Consider the following 22717-nt stretch of genomic DNA (forward strand, 5'->3'; position numbering starts at 1 on the left):
TGAGCAAAGAGGGGCAGCTGAAGACACTAGTTTTTTCATTTGATTCATTTGATTATTATTATTATTATTATTATTATTATTATTATTTATTAATATTAATATTATTATTATTTAATAAATAATTACAAAACCCAGAGCCTAATAATCAGGCCCATTTTACAAGCCCAAACCAGATAGAAACCCTAAAACATTTAGGGTTTCAGTTAGGGTTTTCTAACCCTAGCCCCGTGCGACGCCGCCTCAAGGGTTTCCAGCCGCCTCTGAAGCCATTCCAGCTGCCACGCGGCGCCGACACTCCAGTACCACGTCACCTTGCCGCTGAAGCCTCCAGAAGCTCCACTTCCAGAACGCCAGCCGCACACGTCTTCACTCTAGGATGAGTCACCACCATAGTTTGGTGACTCATCGAGGTTCGCCCCTTTGTGACCGGTCTGAAGCGAACGTCGTGGTGGCCTATAAAGCCACCACCGAATCTGCAAAAGAAATAGGAGGAGAGCCAGAAGGAGGCAACCAACAACCAGCAAAGAAAGAAGAAAAAAAAACCGAGAACAAACGGACAACAACAAACAGAAAAAAAAAGATACAGAGAAAGAGCTACACCAACGATCCCAGAAAATACAAACCGAAAGAAGAGAAAAAGAGACTTACCGAGGAAATCGCCGCCGTGAGAGCCTCCACGAGTCATCGGAGAACCGAAACGCCAAAGGTGAAAATCGTAGATCTACGATATATTATGGGATTTTAGGTTAAAATAACCTTATATCGGGCATTAGGACGGTTAGATCTACGCTTTGGGGGGTATTTTGTAAATTCCGGCCACCGTTCACGGTGGCCGGCGGCGGTGGCCGGCGGCGGAGTACGGTGGCTTATGGCTGCCGGTTTCCCTCCGGCGAGGGAAACTAGAGAGAAACCAGAGAGAACTCTGGTTCTCTCATTTTTGAGAGAGAAAGGAAAGATGCAAATGGGGAAGCTTGGCCCTTCAGGCCAGGCGTTTAGGGTATTTAAAACCCTCCCCAAACGACGTCGTTTTGGAGAGGGTATCTGTGTAATTTAGGAAAGGGTAAACCCTTTCCGCAACCCTTATAGGTCTGTAACTTTGCAATTTAGTCACTAAAATTAACTTTTAATCATTTTAATTTAATGTTTAAATTTTATTTTATTATATTTTAGCCATTTACCGTATTAATAATATATTTAGGATAAATATCATATTTAGTCCTTTAATTTTAATAATTATTTTTTAATCCCGAGTATATATTTTTAATTTATTTTAATTTGATATATGAATTTTATATAATTTTATTTTAGTCACCAAATTAATAAATAAGGAAAATAACATGTTTAATCCCTGAAATTTTAATTAATTATGAATTAGGTATTTAATTCTATTAGGTTATAATTTAGTCTCTAATTTCAATTTTTATTTATTTTTTACAAGTTTATTTATATAGTTTTAATTTTATTCATTGTTTAGTTATATGTTAATTTTATATGTTTACTTTTAATTATTATTACTATATTAATTAGCCATAAATATATATTTATACAATAAATAATATTTATTTTATTATTATTTAATTACTTTTAACTTATTTTAATCTTGTTTTAATATTTATTTATTTTTCAATATTAAGAAAGGCCAGTCTTAAAACAACTGGATGTCCATTTTCTGATATTTTTAAATAAATAAATATCATACTTTATAAATTATATATTAATTGTTTTAATTATTTATTTATTTTTTAATATCGAAGAAAAGAGCTGTCTTAAGACACCTAGAAGCCCTTTTCTGATATTTCTAAATAAGTAAATATCTTATTTATATATATTAATATATTTTTTTAAATTATTTGAAATAACAGAATTATGAATTAAATATATTTTTGAATTTTTAAATTTCTAATAATAGAGACAATTTATAATTAATAAAGTACCAATTTTGGGTGTTGTAGGGGTGCTAATCCTTCCCTAAACGTAACCGACCACGAATCCCTTTTTATTATTAAAAAGAACGAATTTTTGGTTAAAACGCAGATCAGTTTATCTTTTAATTGATGTTTTCTTAAAAACTCTTTTAAAAGATATTTTTTTAGGTATTCGACCTACCTGACCCAAAAGGCCGATGGCGACTCCCAAATTATTTTCAAAACCATTTATTCACATCACTTTTCCCGTCAAGTAAATATTTCGTGCCCAGACGAAAACCGGTTACGACAACAAGTATGAATTCTCGGATCCTATCAGAATTCAGAATTTGGTGAAGAATTACTCCCAGTTTGTTTCTTTCCCAATCTACACTTGGCAAGAAAAATCAAGGACAGTTGAGGTTAGTGTGCAGGCCTATGTGTTAATTTGGATATAGTTACTTCCTTCTCAACTGGTTCTTTAGGCACGTGGAATCAATTTGTGAAATCAAATGAATAGTTGTTCTTCCTGCTCCACTCCCTTGTGATGGTTTAAACATTTTCGTCTTGCTTGATTTTTGTAGTTATAGATAAACACAGTTTGCATTAATTGTCTATTTTAAAGGTGTTACTAACAGGTTTATTCTCTTTAAAAAAATCTTTTTCTGATCTCATATCCGATGAAAGAGTTGCTCTATTTTGTTATAAGCACATCAATTCTGAGCTCATTGAAAAATATCTCTTAACCATTCTTTACTATGTTTTATCTTTAAGCAGGTAGAGGAGGAAGAACCGCGAGAAGGAGAAGAAGTAAAGCCAAAGGTAACTGTGCCATTGCTTTCTGATATAATTGTTGCTAGCAATTAGTTAACAAAACTATCTTCTCAGCAAACATGGTTTTATTGTTGGCTTATGAGATTGTTGACAGGATGTGAAGAAAAAGAAGACAACTAAAACTGAGAAGTATTGGGACTGGGAATTAGCAAACGAAACAAAACGGATATGGGTGAGTTTTTCTTCTGTCTGCTTACTATATACAGTTTAAGATGCTCTTTTTCTTAAGAATATTACTTTATTTTACATATAATTTATTGTTATATACCATTATTTATGTTTTCTGTGGGGTCTGTTGTAGATGCGAAATCCTAGTTGAAAAAGATGAGTACAATGAATTCTACAAGAAGACTTTCAACAAATTCTTGGATCCCCTTGGATACACTCACTTCACTACTGAGGTATGCATGCAATTGTAGTTTATGCATTGTCTTCCTATGCGTAACTAGAGTCATTAAAGTTCCTTTAAAAATCATGCAGGGTGAGGTGGAGTTTAGGAGTGTTCTGTACATTCCTGGCATGGGTCCTCTTAACAATGTGGACGTAGTAAACCCAAAAACAAAGAACATACGCTTGTATGTGAAACGCGTATTTATATCAGCTGATTTTGATGGAGAGCTGGTAAGTTTTGACCTGGTCACGTGATATCTGTTTTTGCAATATTGGCGTTTGTAGGAATGACTTGTGGGAGTATATCATGGTTCTTTATTGGATAAAATTCGGAAAATTAAGAAATTTTATAACTATTTTTTTGGCATGGTTTGATATTTTGTTCTCCATCCATTTCTTGCATGTTTATGATAAATTTATTAGAAGGTTCTTTGATATTTTGACTGGAAAAGTATTTTCACATTCCACTTGCATAAGACAATCATAGATAAATTCTGTGTATTCACCAAAATGTAGGGAAAAAGATTGTTTAATTTCTTTTACTGTGTTTGTTCAAGGTGACTGAATTATGTAATTTGCATAACTGTGATCATACTTGTAGCCTTTCCTTGTGTTATCAAGCTTTAACTTGTATTTTAACTTGATGTTATGTTGCAGTTTCCACGATACTTGAGCTTTGTGAAGGGTGTTGTGGACTCTGATGATCTTCCACTTAATGTTTCTCGCGAGATCCTGCTAGAAAGCCGTATTGTAAGATTAATTTTGTATACTTTTTTAGTCATTTTTACTTCCTCATGTCTGTACGTTCATTTTCAAGTGAATTTGTATTCTCAGTTTAGGGTCTATGACCAACTCTGCTAACTATTCAGCAATTAATATTATGTTGCCATATTGAATATAGGTGAGAATTATGTTGGAAAAATTAATAAATAATTGAATAAAATTGATGTATTTTAATAATAAGTTATGTCACTTGGTGAACAGACTTATTATTTGGTATAAAATTGCATCAATTCAATTATAACTATTAGCTTTTCAACAAATCTCTTCATCAAAATGTCATAACCTTTTGATTAGTTTCATCTGCTCTATAAATAGGTTAGTTAAGGCTGTCTTAGAAATAATTCCCGAAAACATTGGAATAGGAAAACTCTTAGAAATTCCTTCCAAATTCATTCTTTCTGGTGATAGAGAAAGGCAATATTGTGTTCGACTGATCACTACGGTTGTGCTTACTGTGTTGATCATTTGTTGTTGTATCCTGGGAGACCGACGTCCAACGTTACTCAAAGCACCGAGGAGAGGACGAATCTGTCTTAAGGAAACTATCCATACATGTCTCAACAAAAATCATTCTTCGGTTTATCTTACTCTACTCATCTGATTTTGTGTCTTCATACGAGTAAACAAATCATGTTCCTCTATTTTAATTATTTATTTATTTTGCTTCGTTCGATTATATAATAATATTTATTATTATTATTATTTTATCTCGGATTAAGTATTTTTTCTAACAATCTTAAAACATATTATATATTTAATTTTACAATTCTAATCCGAGACGTCAGTAACTTTTATGACAATTTGCGTCATTCAAATTTTAAAGTGAAGCAAAAGAAAGGCGTGATGGATAGGAAAAGATTTCGATGCCAAGGAAAAGGTTCCATCGATTCAAAATCTATTTGGAAGCAACCTTTATTTTCTCGTTGAAGTCAAAGCTTCTGCTGATTCTAGAAGACTTAGGCATATTGGAAATTGTTTTATGTGATTTAAGCATCCACAACATTACGAGGGATCCACCCGAAAGTGAGGAATCCACGTCAATTGTAATCTCAGGTTTGCTTATCACTTGTTCATATAAGAACCTTTTGCATGTTAACATAACCCTTTTCAAGTTCCAAAATCAAGGGCAAACCTCAGTGATTTTCATCACATGAGATTTTTTTTAATGGAGATTTGGTGAATTTTGATAAAAATTCGAAAAGTAAAAGAAATTAGTGTCATACGCAAAGTCTGCAAACTAGATTTGGTGCACGCAATTCAACGACACTATTACAATGATGAAAATAAGTCTTGGCCATCATACTCTAAACGAAAGGGTCTTGGGAAAATTCCAATTGATATGGATTGAATCGTAACGATGTCCTTCCATATGACATGTTGGACAAAGGATATCTATCTTTGCAGGTTCAAGACATGTCGTTGCATGACAGAGGATGAGATAGACATTGTTGTCATTAAAGTTTGAAAGCATTCTAAGTTTCTATGTCGAAATTGCATCTTGAATGGATTGTCAGATACACCATATGAAGTGTATAATATCCATTAGATTACTAAAGAATTATGAATGACATTTGGTCATGTTCTGAGTTGTCATAGAACATGTGGATGAAGCTATTTTATTAGCAAATTACCTTTAAATAAGGTAACTTACAAGAAAATATGTGAGACACCATATGAGTTATGGAAATGTAGAAAATTTTCCTACAACTACATCAAAGTGTGGGGGTGCCTTGTATAAGTATAATGGTAAGTCAATACACATACGTCGCCGAGATAATATCATTAAACAATTGATCTCAACTAGAGTTATCTATATGTTGTAAAATCAGAAGATAACATTGTGGAACCGCTAAACAATGAGTTGAATTGAGATCAACTTGACAAACATCGAAAGGAATGTGACTAAAGCCCATTAATATTTAAGGCGCTATGTGAAGGAAAACCCAACTTAGTTGACTGGAGATCCCAAGATCTAAGTTCAAGGGGAGACCTACTTGCATAGACCTTGTGAGGTCACTGTGGGGGTTATTATCCCCATGTTCATTCCTATGATGAAAATAGTGACTAAAATGTGGAAAAAGGTTAAGCAATGCTTTTAATGACCACTATGTGTTTCGGTGAGCCGAACAACATAAGTCACCTATGTGAGAGTGAAGTGGAGCCGCTTTAAAGAGACTACTGGGGCATAGTTCTCTAAACTCTTGTAGAACCAGGAGATGTCTACGGCTATATGGACATAACCATGAGAACCAAATTCTTTTCAGTGAGATATTTGTGTGAGATATGTCATCGCTTACACCAATGACAAGACAGTTCAAGGACATCACGTCTACTGGACAGCCAGTAAGGTAAACATATTTTCACAAGGGAATGTTCAAAGGGGGACGCCTACCTATCCTATGCAAATATCGAACGTAGAATCTATCACCATATCGAGTCAGTGTTTGAAATCATCAATTTCATTCATGTGGGGATTGTTGGAAAATTAATAAATAATTGAATAAAAATGATGTCTTTTAATAATAAGTTATGTCACTTGGTGAACAGACTTATTATTTGGTATAAAATTGCATCAATTCAATTATACCTATTAGCTTTTCAACAAATCTCTTCATCAAAAGGTCATAACCTTTTCATTAGTTTCCTCTCCTCTATAAATAGGTTAGTTAAGGCTCAATCTTAGAAATAATTCCCAAAAACATTGGAATAGGAAAACTCTTAGAAATTCCTTCCATATTCATTCTTTCTGGTGATTAGGGCTGGCAATGGATCGGAGATGGGTCGGGTGGAGCTTCATCTGCCCCATCACCCGCGGTCCAAATCTCCATCCACACCATCCATTACCCACCAAAAATTTCATCCATATCCGCTCCATCCATCATCCGCGGGTGGAGTGGGTGGAGCGGATGAGAAATGGATGATACTATGAACAAAACCTATTTTTACATCCTAAGCTCAAATTCTTCTAACATTCATAGAAACCAAACATTGATACTCAAACATTCATAGAAACCAAAACATGAACAATAAATTTTCATCAAATTCAAACAAAAACAAAATGGAACACAATTTATATAGTCTTGTGCACTATGTTTGTGATACATTTTTCAAGTGAATAGATGCATCATGTATGGTCTTGTACACCAAATATAATCTTCAAATCTTCATCAACAAACTATCACTTCTCAAAAGTCCTCTCCATCCTAGTATCAATAGGGATAAACCAATATTAAAAAATTAGACATATTTTCAATGGGATAAAAGTCAGAATTAAGAGAATAAGAATATTTACAATCATTCGTTTATTTTTTTATTATATATATATAATATAATATATATGGATGGATGGATATATTAATGGGTGGATGGATGCTACGGGTGATGGGTTAAAAAATTTGTATCCATATCCGACCCGACCCATCACCCGCCAATCATCCGTTTCACAGCGGGTTTTCATCCATTTATTCGGGGAGGGTGGGTGGATAATCCACTCACCCATAGATAATTGCCAGCCCTACTGGTGATAGAAAAGGCAAGATTGTGTTCAACTGATCACTATAGTTGTGCTTACTGTTGTGATCGTTTGTTGTTGTATCCTGGGAGACCGACGTCCAACGTTACTCAAAGCACCGAGGAGAGGATGAATCTGTCTTAAGAAACTGTTCATACAGGCCTCAACAAAAATCCTTCTTTGGTTTATCTTACTCTACTCATCTGATTCTGTGTCTTCATACGAGTAAACAAATCATGTTCCTCTATTTTAATTATTTATTTATTTTGCTTCGTTCGATTATATAATAATATTTATTATTATTATTATTTTATCTCGGATTAATCATTTTTTCTAACAAATTATGAGAAAGAGACTTGTCAGGAAAACATTTGACATGATTCAAGAGATTTCTGAAAGTGAAAATAAAGAGGTACTTGTTTGATGGAAGCCATATATTTTTCACCATTGCTGACCTGAACTTTGTCTACTAACTTGGACTATGGAAAACTTGAATACAGGATTACAAAAAGTTCTGGGAGAACTTTGGCAGGTTCCTAAAGTTGGGATGCATTGAAGACACCGGTAATCACAAGAGGATAACACCATTACTTCGATTTTACACATCAAAAAATGAAGAGGAATTGACTAGTTTGGATGAGTATGTCCAAAATATGGGAGAGAATCAAAAGGCTATTTATTACTTGGCAACTGACAGCTTGAAAAGTGCCATGACTGCTCCATTCTTGGAGAAACTTGTTCAAAAGGACATTGAGGTATGCATGGCGATTCGGCATTGGATTTGTAAGGGTAAAAATAATCTGAGACTTCAGGTCTTTAGTTTGCTACAGCCCACATGTGACATGACATATAGAGTAGTTCCAATTTTGGGGGTAAAATTGATCGATATTGTCTAGTGAATTACCTGAAACATCTGCTGGCAGTCTTATATTTGGAAATACTAATGAAAAATCTTAGCTCAAGGATAGAAACTAGTTAAACGTTGGTTCTTTGATTTAGTACATAGGATGGGAGAGATTTTTTATTCCTTCCATTTATTTTGGAGGAATTAATTTATTTACCCAGCCGAATTAGGCAAGTCTATGTACAGTAAACTTCTTAGCAATAAACAAATAGGAACAACAGAAGACTGTAACAAAGGTACACCTGTTAAATCAAATTATTTATTATTGTTATTACTAGCTCATATTTTTTTCTTTACCCCCCTGGAAGCTTATATGGTTTCTTTGCTGCTTATTTTGATGTTCCATTATAACTGATATAGCTTCGTCTTTTTAGGTTCTCTATTTAATTGAGCCTATCGATGAGGTTGCCATCCAAAACCTGCAGACCTACAAAGAAAAGAAATTCGTTGATATTAGCAAGGAACACTTAGAACTTGGTTAGTATTTATGGTTTCTTCTATAGTTATTTAATTATTTACTTTCGGTTTGGAGGGGGAGAGGCATCTTTCTTTGGCAGCCATGCTCTTCATTTCCTATGGCTTTGGCTTGCATCTAATGGAATTTGTTGTTATACCAGGTGATGAACATGTGGTAAACGAGAGGGAAACCAACAAGAATTTAATCTTCTCTGTGATTGGATAAAGCAACAACTGAGAGACAAGGTGGCCAAAGTCCAAATTTCGAAGCGACTAAGTTCATCACCTTGTGTCCTTGTTTCTGGCAAGTTCGGATCGTCGGCTAACATGGAAAGGTGAGAGGTTTTATTTTATTTATATAAGTCATAAACATACATTAAATCATTCCTCGACTCATATTGTTAATCATTGTGTAGGTTGATGAAAGCACACGCGCTTGGAGATATAGCAAGTTTGGAGTTCATGAGGGGAAGGAGGACCTGGAGATTAATCCAGATCATCCAATCATTAAAGACTTGAATGTAAGAGCATTTTAGTTAAACTAGTCTAGTGTAGCATTCTTTCAACAATATTTATCTTTTAATGTTGTGATGAAACCGTTGAAACATATCTTGGGACCATAGCAACCCAAGAAAGTACAAAGAATGGAAGCATTACACTTAACTATATTAGTCCTGATTACTACTATGTATATAATGAATATGAGATGTAGTAGTAGCACTATTGAGATATGTGCTCCTTGATTAGACAGAGCAGTCGTTGTACTTTGTTTAAGCCGTAGTGGTGGTCAAAATGTTGATTGTAAGAAATCTAATATTACAGAGATGTTGATATACTTGCTGTCCTTGTCTTTTGTTTCTTCTATGACGGCTATAAGGTTTATTCACCTTGCAGGCTGCATGCAAGAATGCACCCGAAAGCAGTGATGCCAAGAGAGCTGTTGACTTGTTATATGATACAGCATTGATCTCCGGTGGCTTTACTGTAAGTGGACAGGATCATTTGTTTTGAAAAAACTTTGCGGACGTTTAATTAACATATTATTCTTACTGTCCTCTTCATCATGCAGCCTGACAGCCCTACTGAGTTGGGTAGCAAGATATACGAGATGATGGCAATGGCACTCGGAGGAAGATGTTGAAGCTCTGATACCAACTGACGCCAGACAGAATAGTGATTATCCTGCAAGCGCTACAACAGATGATTCACAAGAGAAAATTCGCCCAAAAAAATCCAGAGAAAAAGTCTCTAGGGTTTAATAAAATATTATCAAATCAAACAATGACAAAATCAGTCCACAAGCCGGACTGTTATAGCCAAAAATCGTCTTTATTCGAATTTTGCCAAAAATAGCAAAATCCCGAAAATCACTCTAAATTGAAATTCGAAATAAAATAAGCAATCTCCAAAAAATCCGGCCTAAATCGGATTTAAATTGACTTCCTAATTGACAATCAAAATATTACCAAAAATAGTAAAAAATATCTAATTCTAATTCAGTGGTGATTTTGGGAAGGTTCATCTAGCTGATGATGAAACCTTGAAGATCGTTGGAAGAGGAGACATCCGACTAAAGTTGCCAAACCAGACCACCTGGAAGCTGAAAGGTGTGAGACATATTCCTGGTCTTATAAGAAATTTGATTTATGTTGGACAACTTGATGGAGAAGGATATATCACAACCTTTTCAGGCTGTTAATGGAAGATTACCAAAGGAGCACTCGTCATTTCTCGTGGTAAGAAGACTAGTACTCTCTATGTAATCTCAAATTTAGAGAATATCATTGCAGCCACAGATCCTGATGGAAAATCAAACCTATGGCACCAAAGGCTTTGCCATATGAGCGAGAAAGGGATGAAGACGCTTTTGACAAAAGGGAAGCTGCCGGATCTAAAGAATGTAGATGTCGGACTATGTGAAGATTGCATCTTTGGCAAACAAAAGAAAGTCAGTTTTGCATAGATTGGCAAGACACCCAAGGCAGAAAAGTTAGAGTTAGTTCATACTGATGTATGGGGACCATCTCCAGTTCCATCTCTTGCAGGCTCACTATATTATGTCACCTTCATCGATGATTCTACAAGGAATGTGTGGGATTATTTTCTGAAGAAGAAATCAAAAGTCTTTGATACATTCAGAAAATGGAATGCCATGGTGGAAAATGAGACTGGTTTGAAAGTTAAGCGATTGAGGTTTGACAATAGAGGAGAGTACAGAAACAATAGATTCAGAGATTTCTGCGCAAACAATGGGATCAAGATAGAGACAACAGTTCCCATGACACCACAACAGAATGGCGTAACAAAGCGCATGAACAGAACTCTGAATGAACGTGCCAGAAGCATAAGGATACATGTCGGATTGCCCAAATTTCTATAGGCTGAAGCTATCAACACTGCAACTTACCTGATCAACCATGGGCCCTCAGTTTACTTGGATGGTGGAATACCAGAGGAAGCTTGGAGCAAGAAAGAAATAAACCTTTCACACTTAAGAGTGTTTGGCTGTATTTCTTATGTACACATAAATTCTGCTGAAAGAAGTAACTTAACGCCAAGTCCAACAAATGTGTCTTTGTTGGTTATGGTGGTGATGAGTTCGGTTACCGATTTTGGGACTACGAAAATCGAAAGATTATCAGAAGCAAAAATGTCATTTTCAATGAGAATGTGATGTACAAAGACAGGTCAACCATAGAATCAAGTAGCTCCAATATCGAAGCTGAAACAAAGGAATTTGCTGAGTTCAAGAAGATTTCTGGAAATGATGTTAAAATCAGTCCTGAAGCAGTTCAAGAAGAACCAGGCACACCGGAACTAAGACGCTCCTCCAGAATTCCTAAACCAACCCAGCATTATTCACCTTCTTTGCATTACTTGTTGCTGACTGACAATAGTGAACCAGAGTGCTATGATGAAGCAATGCAGGTAGAGGATTCAGTCAAGTGAGAGTCTTTCATGAAAGATGAGATGAACTTGCTTATGTCAAATCAGAGTGGGAATTAGCTGAATTACCACCAGGCAAGAAAGCACTTCATAACAAGTGGATTTACAGGATCAAATAAGAGCACGATGGGAGCAAACGCTACAAAGCAAGATTGGTTGTCAAAGGTTTTCAGCAAAAAGAATGAATTGACTACAATGAAATTTTCTCTCCAGTCGTGAAACCGTCTACAATCAGACTGGTATTGAAAATTCTAGCTGCAGAAAATCTACATCTTGAGCAGTTAGATGTAAAGACAACTTTCCTTCATGGTGATTTGGAGGAAGAAATCTATATGAGGCAATCATAAGGCTTCATAGAGGCAATCAAGAAAAACCTGGTATGCAGGTTGAAGAAGAGCTTGTATGGTTTAAAACAAGCTCCTAGACAGTGGTACAAGAAGTTCGATAGCTTTATGAGTAGCAGTGGTTTTACCAGATGCCAAGCAGATCATTATTGCTACATCAAGAGGTTCGACATCAGCTTCATTATTTTATTGTTGTACGTTGATGACATGCTCGTTGCAGGATCATACATGCAAGAGATTATAAACTTGAAGCAAAAATTGTCAAAGCAGTTTGCAATGAAAGATCTGGGCGCTGCAAAGCAGATTCTTGGGATGAGGATCAAGAGAGACACAAATTCGGGGACTTTGATGTTATCACAGGCTGAGTACATCAACAAAGTACTCTCCAGGTTAAACATACAAGATGCTAAACCAGTAAGTACACATTTAGGTGTTCATTTTAGACTCTCTAAAGAACAATCACCAAAGACGGAGGAAGAACGTGCACACATGGTGAAGGTGCCTTATGCCTCAACAATTAGAAGTTTGATGTATGCCATGGTCTGTACCAGACTAGATATTTCTCATGCAGTGGGAGCTGTCAGCAGGTACATGAATAATCCGGGCAAGGTACGCTGGGAAGCAGTCAAATGGATCCTCAGATATATGCGGGGTACTACAAACAAAACACTTTATTTCAAAGCTAAAGATACAATACTGACAGGCTATGTAGATACTGACTTAGCCAAAAATGTTGACATCAGAAGGAGCACTACAGGGTATGTCTATACTCTGGGAGGTACTGCAGTGAGTTGGGTTTCTCAACTACAGAAGATAGTTGCTCTCTCCACAACTGAAGCAAAATATGTCGCTGTTACGGAAGCCAGTAAGGAGATGGTTTGGCTCCAAAGTTTCTTGGAAGAGTTAGGCAAGAAACAAGAAAACAATGTCTTGTATTGCGATAGTCAAAGTGATATCCATCTAACAACAACCCATTGAAATTCTTTGCAGTGCTGTAAATGATGCTTGCTTACAAAGAGGACAGATATCAGATGTTATAAACTTATAAAATTTTATATTTATGGAAATAAATTGTTAGAAAATATATGGTTTTTTTTCTTGAATTCATATATTTTTTTGAATAGTCTAAAATGATTTTAAGGTACTATTTATTAAATATTTTTCTAATTTATTGATAATATACACACATTTTATAAATGTAGCTTCTTAAACTAAACATCTCAAGATTAATCTTCTCTTTTACTATTGAGAACATTTGATGGTGTATATATATACGACTTAATAAAAAAAAATGTGTCCAAATTATACTAAAAATTGACTTTTGGTACCTAAAGATTTTTTTGTTAAAAATAAATGTAATATTTTCTCTGTTATACTTTTATGTGTCTATTGTTAAAAAATCGTTAGTGACACGTGTTACGTTTGTATTTTTTAAAATAAAATATTATTTAAAAACATATATTTTTTAAATATGAACGTGACGTGTCACTTAACAGTTTCTCTAACGGTAAACATCTAAAAGTGTAACAGAGAAAATATTAGACACTTATTTTTAACGAAAAATCCTTTTTGCACCAAAAGTAAATTTTGAGTATAGTTTATGTACTTATTTTTATATTAATCCTATATATATTTCAAAAATACTTAAATTATATATGAGATTTGAAATTTTCATACGAAGGAGATTTACTTTTGGTCATCCGTCGTCCTCTCAATCTATTCTTATTATTATGTTTGAACCGTTAAAATCCAAATAAAGAAGTCATTTATGACGGGACTAAATTAAAGACATTATGACCTTTTTCAGGGCAGGATATGACTGGTGACCTATTCAAATACAGTTGACAACTAAAAAGTATAACGGGAAAAATATTATATATCTATTTTTAATGAAAAAAATTTTAGGCACCAAAAGAAAATTTTAAGTATGATTTATGTACTTATTTTTAACGAAAAATCCTTTAGGCAACTAAAAGTATATTCTTGTTAATACGTTAGAATCCAAATGAAAAGTCATTTAGGGCGGGGACGAAATTAAAGACATTAAGACAATTATGGGTTTACTACATGAACAATATTTATGTCCCTTTTTAGGGCAGGACATGGCCGGTAGCCTGTTCAAATGCAGTTGACATTGTAAACGTCGTTTTCAACGTCCGAATCACCTTCCGGTGCTGTCAGCATCCTTTTTGATCGTCTCCAAGCAATGTTGTGAGATTAACATATAACCTGTAGCTATTGTCTATTAGTTACCATCGACGCCTGCGAACCAATTAATCTATTAAAGCCATTGAATTTCGTTAACGTTTCGGCATATTACTCTATGCTTTCATCAGTTCATAAATGACAAACCAAAACTGCCAAATCGAATTGAGTTTCTTTTCTGTAAGTTTAGCCTCAATTCACGAGTCATCGTTACCAGTATTTTCTTAAAGCATCTTTCGAATAGATCAAAGCTCCACATGAGCATATATAAACAGATCATAGCATTATACGGATGTATCATTGTCAGTTTCATTTCAACAGACGATGGCTTCTTTCTCGATAGAAGAATTTGTTGGTGATGGGGTTCCCAAGGCATTGTTTCCAAAGCTTTTGGAAGAAGGTTGGGATGACGTCCCAACTTTAAAGATCATGAATTCGGATGACATGGATGCACTTAACATGACGCAGCATCAAAAGGTAAATAAATATAAATTTATCACCTGCTATTTCATATGTTCATCACCTGGAAATCAGATGATTTGTTTCTTCTGTTCTTCAGGATGCTCTGGAAATCAGAACCTACCTTCATGACCTTGCTTTGATCCAGTATGGAAATAAGCTAGAGGCCTCTAGGAAATGCCTGCCTGAGCTCCTTAACTTGCGCACCGAGGAGCTATCTTCACGATTCGGCATGAAAAGGGGCCATATTGCACGTTTAACAGATCAAGGCCATGCGTGCACGGATCCACTGTCAAAATCATATGGCCTCGCCGCGAGACAAAACACGGCTACACCGTCTAGAAATAACACCATTCTTAAGATCCAATCCATAGCAAAGTCCTTTGGCAGGAGTAGCACGTACAATAACAGGTCGCTGGAAGAATCACTGGCCGATTTCAAGATTAAGGATGGTTACATCTTTAAAGGGATTGTTGCTGCGGGACCAGCCAAGGCTCGAGCCTGCGGTTGCGTACAACCTCCTCCAGTGGTCGACACCGTGGCACCTTATGCCACTATTGAAAACATATCGGTTCAGAGATTAACTCCCGTGTATAAGATCGGGATGGAGCCTTTGGTGAAATCCAAGACTCCACCTATGAAAGCTTCGGAACTGTGGCGGTGTAAGCCGGCTGTTCTCCTGTGCATTCGACGGCCAGGGTAAAGTGTCAAAATCAACAAGAGAAAAACCATGTTTTATCATCTAAAGGATGAAATTGATTTGACTTCCCTGCCTACATGATAATAGGTGCATCATGTGCAGAGCTGAAGCTCACCAGCTCTATGCCAAAAAGCCAATATTTGATGCACTGGGAATCCAAATGTTTGCAGTTCTTCATGAACATATAGAATCAGAGGTGAGTTGTACACTATTTATTCAAAAAATTTCTCCAATAAACTTCCTTTTTTCCTCAGATATATCAACTTTTGATGCAGGTAAACGACTTCTGGCCACGCTATTGGGGTGGAGTTGTGATCTTGGATCGTACAATGGGATTCTTCAAAGCTCTTGGAGGTGGAAATTACTTAAAGACAAGTTCCTATCAGGATTTTTATTCAATCCACGGGCCATTGCAAACTATAGACGTGCAAAAGCAATGGGAATAGACCAAAATTTTAAAGGAGAAGGTGAAATCAAGGGTGGCCTTTTTATACTTGGTCGAGGGGGAACTGGAATAGCTTATCAGTTTATAGAGAGAAATTTTGGTGATTGGGCTTCCTGTTGCTGAAGTTGTAGAGATATGTGCTAGGTTACAGGTATTGCTTATTATCATCCAATTATTGCAAATCAACCTTTTCTTCAGCATGTTGCAGAATCAACAACATGAACAAAGAGATTCTAACAAGTCAACAGAAGAATGATATTCATATAATAGATTTACATCTCACATCTTCGGGAGTATCAGATTCGTATGTCAAATTTAATGTTAAATTTAAATGAGGACAAGACAGGTAAAGGATAAGACACTTCAATTGTTTACTCGGACATCTTTCCATGACTTCTTGTCCCATGGTTAAATGCTACATATATCTATGGAAGAAAAAAAAATCTGCTTGCTAAAGGAATCAATCTTCAGATAAATTCCAGTGTTTGAATTTGGTAATATATGCAATCATATCTTAGATTACAGAAGAGGTTCATCTAATATAGTACCGGATAAAATCATATAAATCCTATATCACGAAAACTTCCCATAATCAATCTATACATTCTAATCCACCTTACCTCAGACTAGGGCACCGATACATTCCCATGATTAAAGGAGTTCCATATCCCTCCACATATCTAATGCTGAAAAAGCATGAAAATGAAATTCATCTCACCATACAGCCGAGGAACCTCGAGCACGATAGGAATATGGTGACAGCATATGTTTTATGCTTGACCTTTGTGAGACCATGCAGTTAAGGAACCTTGAGCACGGTACGTAAATGGTGACAACAAATGTTTATACTTTAATCTTCGAAAGAGTGGTCTGCATTCCCTTAGTTACCTTCAAGAATGCAGGCATATATATATAGCAAGTAATAGGGACATAATGAAATGCCTGGCATGGAGCCAAAGATAGATCAAAGTTCTACTTTTGTATTACAGGATGGTCATGGCCCTGCAAAAAGCATTAGATAAATTTTAATCAGATCAGACGACATTTGGCCCATGAGATAGGAGATTAATAAAAGCGTGAAATATACATTAAGGCTGTTAAAAGGAGCACTGGTTCCATAGTTCATTTGAACAACATTGTGGAGCTCATCCTCCCATGAATTCAAGAGCTAGAATCAAAGTGTATAGAAAGTTAAATTTGTAACGTTCATGAATCATGAGGTTAAGAAGATAAACAGATTTTTCATATTGGTAACCCTTTAAAAAGATGTCAAAAGAAAATGAAGGAAAACCTGATTGGGCTCCTTTAATCCTCCAGTCATCGATGTTAATTGAGAACTAAGAGATCTAGGAATAACATCAGCGTTATTCCCTGTAACAGGAAGAGCAGCTTGAACAAGTCCAGGTTGAGACAGGTGCAATGAAGCATAACCAACAGATAAATCTGGAGAAAACCCCAGTGTAGAAGAAGGGCCAGCTCGCGATTGAATAATCTGTACATCAATGAAAAAGCTTTTGATGGGTTAGATGAGACAATACAAGAAGGATAGCTAAATCTATGCTTGACCAACTTACATCTTTTGCAAGAAGCCCTTCGATATTAAAATCCAGCCTGGGGTTAACTGTAGCAAGTTTCATCGACAGAAACTGCGAAAGGGAAGAATGTGATTAAACTACCAATTCACAAGGTTGTAACAATATTTACATCAATCCAGAACAAAGTTCACTAATTAATTAAACTGAAGTATCTACAATTCCATCATCGCCAATTACACAAGATTACTAGGGAACAACAAGCTTGAAAAACCTAAGTTTTAAATTCTGCTCCAATACCTCAACCTGCCGCTGAAGTGACTGCACATAATTGATGATTTCATCTAGCATCACTGCCTTTCCTGTAACCTGAAAGAACCAATGAATTCCCACACAACAAATTACATTATTTGTTGTGAATACTGCTGAAAAGTCGATATGGTTGTACTCCCTAAGCTATAGGGTCCAAGTTATCACACCTTGTTGCAACCAGGTACAAGGTCCTGAAGAAAATTCATCCTTTCACTGATCTTTTCTCTTCTTACCTGAAGTGATAACCAATTAACACCAATCTAAACAAGATCGATGATCTAATATTTGCTATTTCAAACAGTATGTATTCCATATAAAATTTACCCTTTCCGCAAGACTGTGGTTGTTTGTTGCCTGGCCTCGTCGGGCTCTCACATGGATGTATTCTTCTTTTGGTGGGTGAGAAGCTGGAGACACTTTCTTCCCTGTATTCTTATTGGCACTTGTTGCTTGCTTCTGGTCTCCCTTTTGTTGATTTTCAGCACCATCCTTTGCTGCCTCGGTTGGTGTTTGGCCTCGCTTAGCTTGATCAATCTCAGCATCCTGCCATAAACTTAGTAATCAAAATTTCAACTATAAACAGAAGTGTACAATGGATCGATGAAACAATCGGTTAACAGTTTTTTACCTGTAAACTCCTTTTTCTTTTCTTCGCACTAAGACCCTTAGTAGAAGGTTCACCACCTGTACCATCCAATGAAGATGGTTCATCTTGACCTCCTTCACGACCGCTAAACTCAGGCTCATCAGACTCATTACCAGAACCACCAGTTCCTTGTTTTGTTTCTTCGTTGGCTGGCACAAGACTTCCACTTCTCCCGTCCTTCCTGAGAGGGCTTTCTTTAGCCCGATTTTCAACTTGCAGACAAGCATCTCTAGTAGCTTCAGCGACATTCAACTTACTTTTCTGAGATTCCACACTAGATACTGATTTCATCTCATTGGCTGAGAACACATATTCATGTACCGGCATCAATCCCACACCTCTAGTATACAGACCCACAGATTCAGGCATACCTAAAGGGCTCACCATATCACTAAAATTACCCCCAATAAAGCTCGAGAACCTGGCAGCGCGCTCGATGAAAGCCGAATCATCTGGCAACTGTGATAGACTCTGTGGTAGAATCCTATTCGTATTCGGTAAAAGAAAGCCCCCTTTCAACGTCGAACTTGCAGCATTCCAACCCATATCAAATGGTCTATCAATGCTACTTCTCAAAGTGGTAAGAGTACCTCTCCCAATTCCCACTGCATTTGAAGAGCTTCCACCATGTTGTACATTGAAGCCACAAAACCCCAAGTTCTGTGAATTAGATGGGTGCTCCCAAATGTTCGAACCGAATGAGTCTGCCACCGAAGCACATGAAGAACCAATAGCCAATGGATTATCACTAGGAACTAAACTCATACCACCACTTGTAAGATTGGCACCACCAAATTGCCAATCCGATGACATAACAGGCGCCTGGCAGTTTATGCTATTCTCATTCCTGTTTTCTAGCTCATGTTCATGGTTTTCGCCTATATCATCCATCCCTCTTTCAACAAGAGTATAAGAAGAAAACTGGGTCTAAGCCTTTCTCCACAATTATGTTTGAACACCTAGCCAACAACAGTGTAAAAGTTAGGCTGATGAAAAGAAACTAAGCCTTTAAAAAATTGACCATTACCTAAATTCACACCCTTAAATGGTATAATATGATCGAATAAAGATCCAACACCATAAAAGAGAAAGGTAGAAAAGAACAAGAATAGACAAATCACATAGGAAAATGATTTAAGCCTTTGACATAACATTAAAACAGATTTAACTTTAACAGCAAGCTTGAACCCAAGTCCACAAAGAGACTGAAAACTTACAATACAAAGAAGGTATAGTCCTAGAAAAGCTGAAATTCACCCACCCCAAAAGAAAGCCACAGAAACTTCTCATTAATGAACCCCAAACCCACAAGCTGACACAGACAATTTCCAAAGCAAAAACCGGAGAATTGTAAAGTACCTGAATTTGCACAAAGCAAAAGAAGAAGCTTTCCCCAAGACAAAAAAAGATGGAACAGAACAGAAAAAGGGAGTTCAAAGAAGAGCTGTAAGAAAAGAAAAATTAAAAAAGTCTACTACAAGCAATCAATCAAACTAGGAAAAAGAACAATGATTTCAGTACAATAAATAAAGCCACTCAGTCAAAACACTAGTCAAGAGTTTTAGCAGAGAAAACCCAGAAAAAGAGACAGAGATGAGGTGAGAAAGATACCCATTTTCAGATTCCGTGCTTTCTTTTTTGTACTCTCTCGTTCAAGGCCCTCTTTTTCAAAAACACTGTCACGCACACAAAAGTTAATGTTTTTCAATGAATTTGAGCCATTTTCTTTTCTTTCCGCTCAGAAACAGAGAAACTCTGCAACAGAACAGTCGGAAAAAAAAGAACCAGAGAAGAAAAAGCAATAAAGGAGAGAGACCTTTATTGCTTCAGAATCTAGATTTAAGAGTGAGAGAAAAGAAATGGGTACTTGTCTATTTTTGAAGAAGAGAGGAGTGAAAGGCAAAGGTCCTGCATTTATATCCCACGCTCGCATTAAAAAGAGAGCTCTTTGTTCATTAACCACCGCCACTGCCAACATCAAAAATCAATGCTTAATTGTAGATTTTAGTTATAATTATACCCATTTGAGCTAGCAACTGACACTGCCAACTCTCATCACAGTATTTTTCTTTTCTATTATTGTTTTGATTATAAAATATCTTGGGTGGAGAGCTTCAAGATCTTTAATGGAGTTTTGTCTGAAATCTCATTTTCACACTTTTGTACAGATTTAAATACACATATGGGGGGTCCAGCAAATGAACATAATTATTGAATTTCATTTATATGAACATGGCTAAGAGAAGAGTCCATGGTATCTTTCTCTATTATCCATCTTTGGCTATTTTTCATGGAGAAACAAATACCTTGACTTGTACGCAGTTGATATTTATCCTGATAATTTACATTAATATTCATTCGAAATCAGTTTCATGTATTACATTGTTCGGTAATTGACTTGATAAATTTTGGAAAATCACATGTTAGATGGTCGTTGAGAGGATGGTCTCAATGTTAAAATCGACATGACACAGTAAGGTACAAGGATGTTGTTTTTATTGTAGACGTCTCTTTAAAACATAACATCTATCATTCAATCTCGTAATGTTCTTATCACCATATATCATTATCGTGATTGCCATCCTATTTATTTCAACTACGGAGACATTTAACATAAAATCAAACAATAAAAGAATTTTAATAACACCTTTGAGTCATTATCCCATTTCCAAATATATATATATATATATATTAAAAGTATTTAATAATGAGTCATTATCCCATTTCCAAATATATATATATATATATTAAAAGTATTTAATAAGATATATAAATTTATATAAATTAAAATATATATTATATATCAAGTAATTTTCCTTCTATTATTTAAACGATATAATCATTTCTAATTCATTAAATGCTCCGCTGTAAAAAATATCACCCAAATCAATTGCTTAAGTTTTATATTCGAGTATGTCTTAACAATTTTAACTTATTCTTACATAGTAATGTCAGGTTCAATCTCCAAATAATCTCATCTATTCTCTTTATAAAAAAATAAAATTATTTAGTAATATTTAAATCTGGTTGTTATCTTTATTACTATATTATATAAAGGGATATGGAATTAAACATACATAAATTTTAATATTTTATCAACTTATCAAGTAATTCTCGTAATAAGAGAGAAATTTTAATCTTTTTAAAAATTTTAAATTTAAGCAATAGAGTCCGCAAGATGTGTATGTTTTGTCAAAAGATTAATAAAATTTTAAACATATACTATCTGTTGTAATTACACCGGACTATTAACAAAATTTTCAATATCTTATGATATAATGTTAGAATCCACTATTAATGTTTGTTTAAATAATCACATAGTCCCTATTTTCTCGAACAATTTAATTTTTATATTTTATTTTTTCTTAAAATGATCACTTTTAATGGAAATATAATTAATTAACTGTCCATGTTATTGCTGATATAATATTTTTTAAATACTTAATTTTCGCAGTGATAGATATATCATATCATATTATCATTATTTTTATCATATTATCATGTCATGTCGTTATTTTTATTGATTTGGTATATGTTAGGTCGTTAATTTTATTGATATATATATTATTAATTAATTAATTTCATTCAAAAGTAAATTATTTTAATTAAAACTAAAATATTAAAAAAATATATAAAAATTCAAAATAATTTTTCAAACAAATATAAATTTTAATAATATATCTATAAATATGGTATAAAAACAAATATATAATATGCTGATTGTATAAACAATGTTACTAAACAATTATTAACAATAATATTTAGGGTAAACTACGTTATAGTACCTAAACTTTTAATTTTTTAAAACCATACTTAAAATTTAGTTTTTTGTTTCATTTTAGTACCCCATTGTTAAAAACTTAACACTTCTAGTACCTAAACTATCAATTTTAGTTTATTTTAGTACCTAAACTTTCAATTTTTCAAAACTTAACGTTGAATTTTGAACTGGAGTACTAAAATAAAATAAAAACTAAACTGTAAGTATGATTTTAAAAAAAATTAAAATTTAAATATTAAAATAAATCAAAACTAATAGTTTAAATACTAAACACGTAAATTATTCTAATATTTAAAAGAGACTGAGAACCCACTTTTTCTTTTTCTCTCACGTCATTATTTCATGTCATTATTATTTGGCATTGGGACTTACAATTCTCAAATAACTAAGCTTTAAAATAAAGGAATCTCTCGCTCCCTCACTCATTTTACTTGATAAGTAAAAAACTATTTTTTTATCTATAAAGATTGGTGTATGTGAAAAAGTAATTTGATACTGTTTAAGTAAGATTTTGAGTTTGAATATTTATATATATATATTGTCATAATGTTTTTAAAAGTGAAAG

The 22717-nt window shown here is 34.7% G+C and overlaps 2 protein-coding genes, 1 long non-coding RNA gene and 1 pseudogene across 6 annotated transcripts; 3 read left to right on the forward strand and 1 right to left on the reverse strand.

The window, feature by feature from the left end:
* The first annotated feature begins 2216 nt into the window (after window positions 1-2216).
* On the forward strand, window positions 2217-3880 carry LOC120124952. Its single transcript, XR_005516318.1, has 6 exons — window positions 2217-2326; window positions 2682-2726; window positions 2833-2910; window positions 3040-3139; window positions 3219-3359; window positions 3786-3880. It is a non-coding gene; the product is annotated as an uncharacterized LOC120124952 (long non-coding RNA).
* A 3884-nt stretch (window positions 3881-7764) lies between these two features.
* On the forward strand, window positions 7765-9923 carry LOC120125027 (annotated as a pseudogene).
* Window positions 9924-15109: 5186 nt separating this feature from the next.
* Window positions 15110-15882, forward strand: LOC120125028 (peroxiredoxin-like 2A). Its single transcript, XM_039143542.1, has 3 exons — window positions 15110-15435; window positions 15524-15632; window positions 15712-15882. The coding sequence occupies exons 1-3, from the start codon at window positions 15341-15343 to the stop codon at window positions 15880-15882; spliced, it is 375 nt and encodes a 124-aa protein (XP_038999473.1). The 5' UTR covers window positions 15110-15340.
* Window positions 15883-16396: 514 nt separating this feature from the next.
* Window positions 16397-20134, reverse strand: LOC120124809 (transcription factor bHLH49-like). 4 transcript variants are annotated; one of them, XM_039143385.1, is made up of 9 exons: window positions 20007-20134; window positions 18354-19330; window positions 18050-18268; window positions 17893-17958; window positions 17714-17782; window positions 17456-17527; window positions 17173-17373; window positions 16969-17049; window positions 16397-16883 (listed from the first exon to the last, which is right to left on the reverse strand). In XM_039143385.1, the coding sequence occupies exons 2-9, from the start codon at window positions 19260-19262 to the stop codon at window positions 16854-16856; spliced, it is 1647 nt and encodes a 548-aa protein (XP_038999316.1). In that variant the 5' UTR covers window positions 19263-19330; window positions 20007-20134; the 3' UTR covers window positions 16397-16853. The 4 variants fall into 4 exon arrangements, with proteins under 4 accessions (XP_038999316.1, XP_038999315.1, XP_038999317.1 ...); XM_039143384.1 differs by having other exon boundaries at window positions 19983-20130; XM_039143386.1 differs by having other exon boundaries at window positions 16397-16884; window positions 16963-17049; window positions 19983-20129.
* Between the last annotated feature and the right edge of the window lie 2583 nt (window positions 20135-22717).

The sequence above is a fragment of the Hibiscus syriacus genome, unplaced genomic scaffold, assembly GCF_006381635.1.
Source record: "Hibiscus syriacus cultivar Baekdansim isolate YM2019G1 unplaced genomic scaffold, ASM638163v2 tig00110429_pilon, whole genome shotgun sequence".
NCBI lineage: Eukaryota > Viridiplantae > Streptophyta > Magnoliopsida > Malvales > Malvaceae > Hibiscus > Hibiscus syriacus.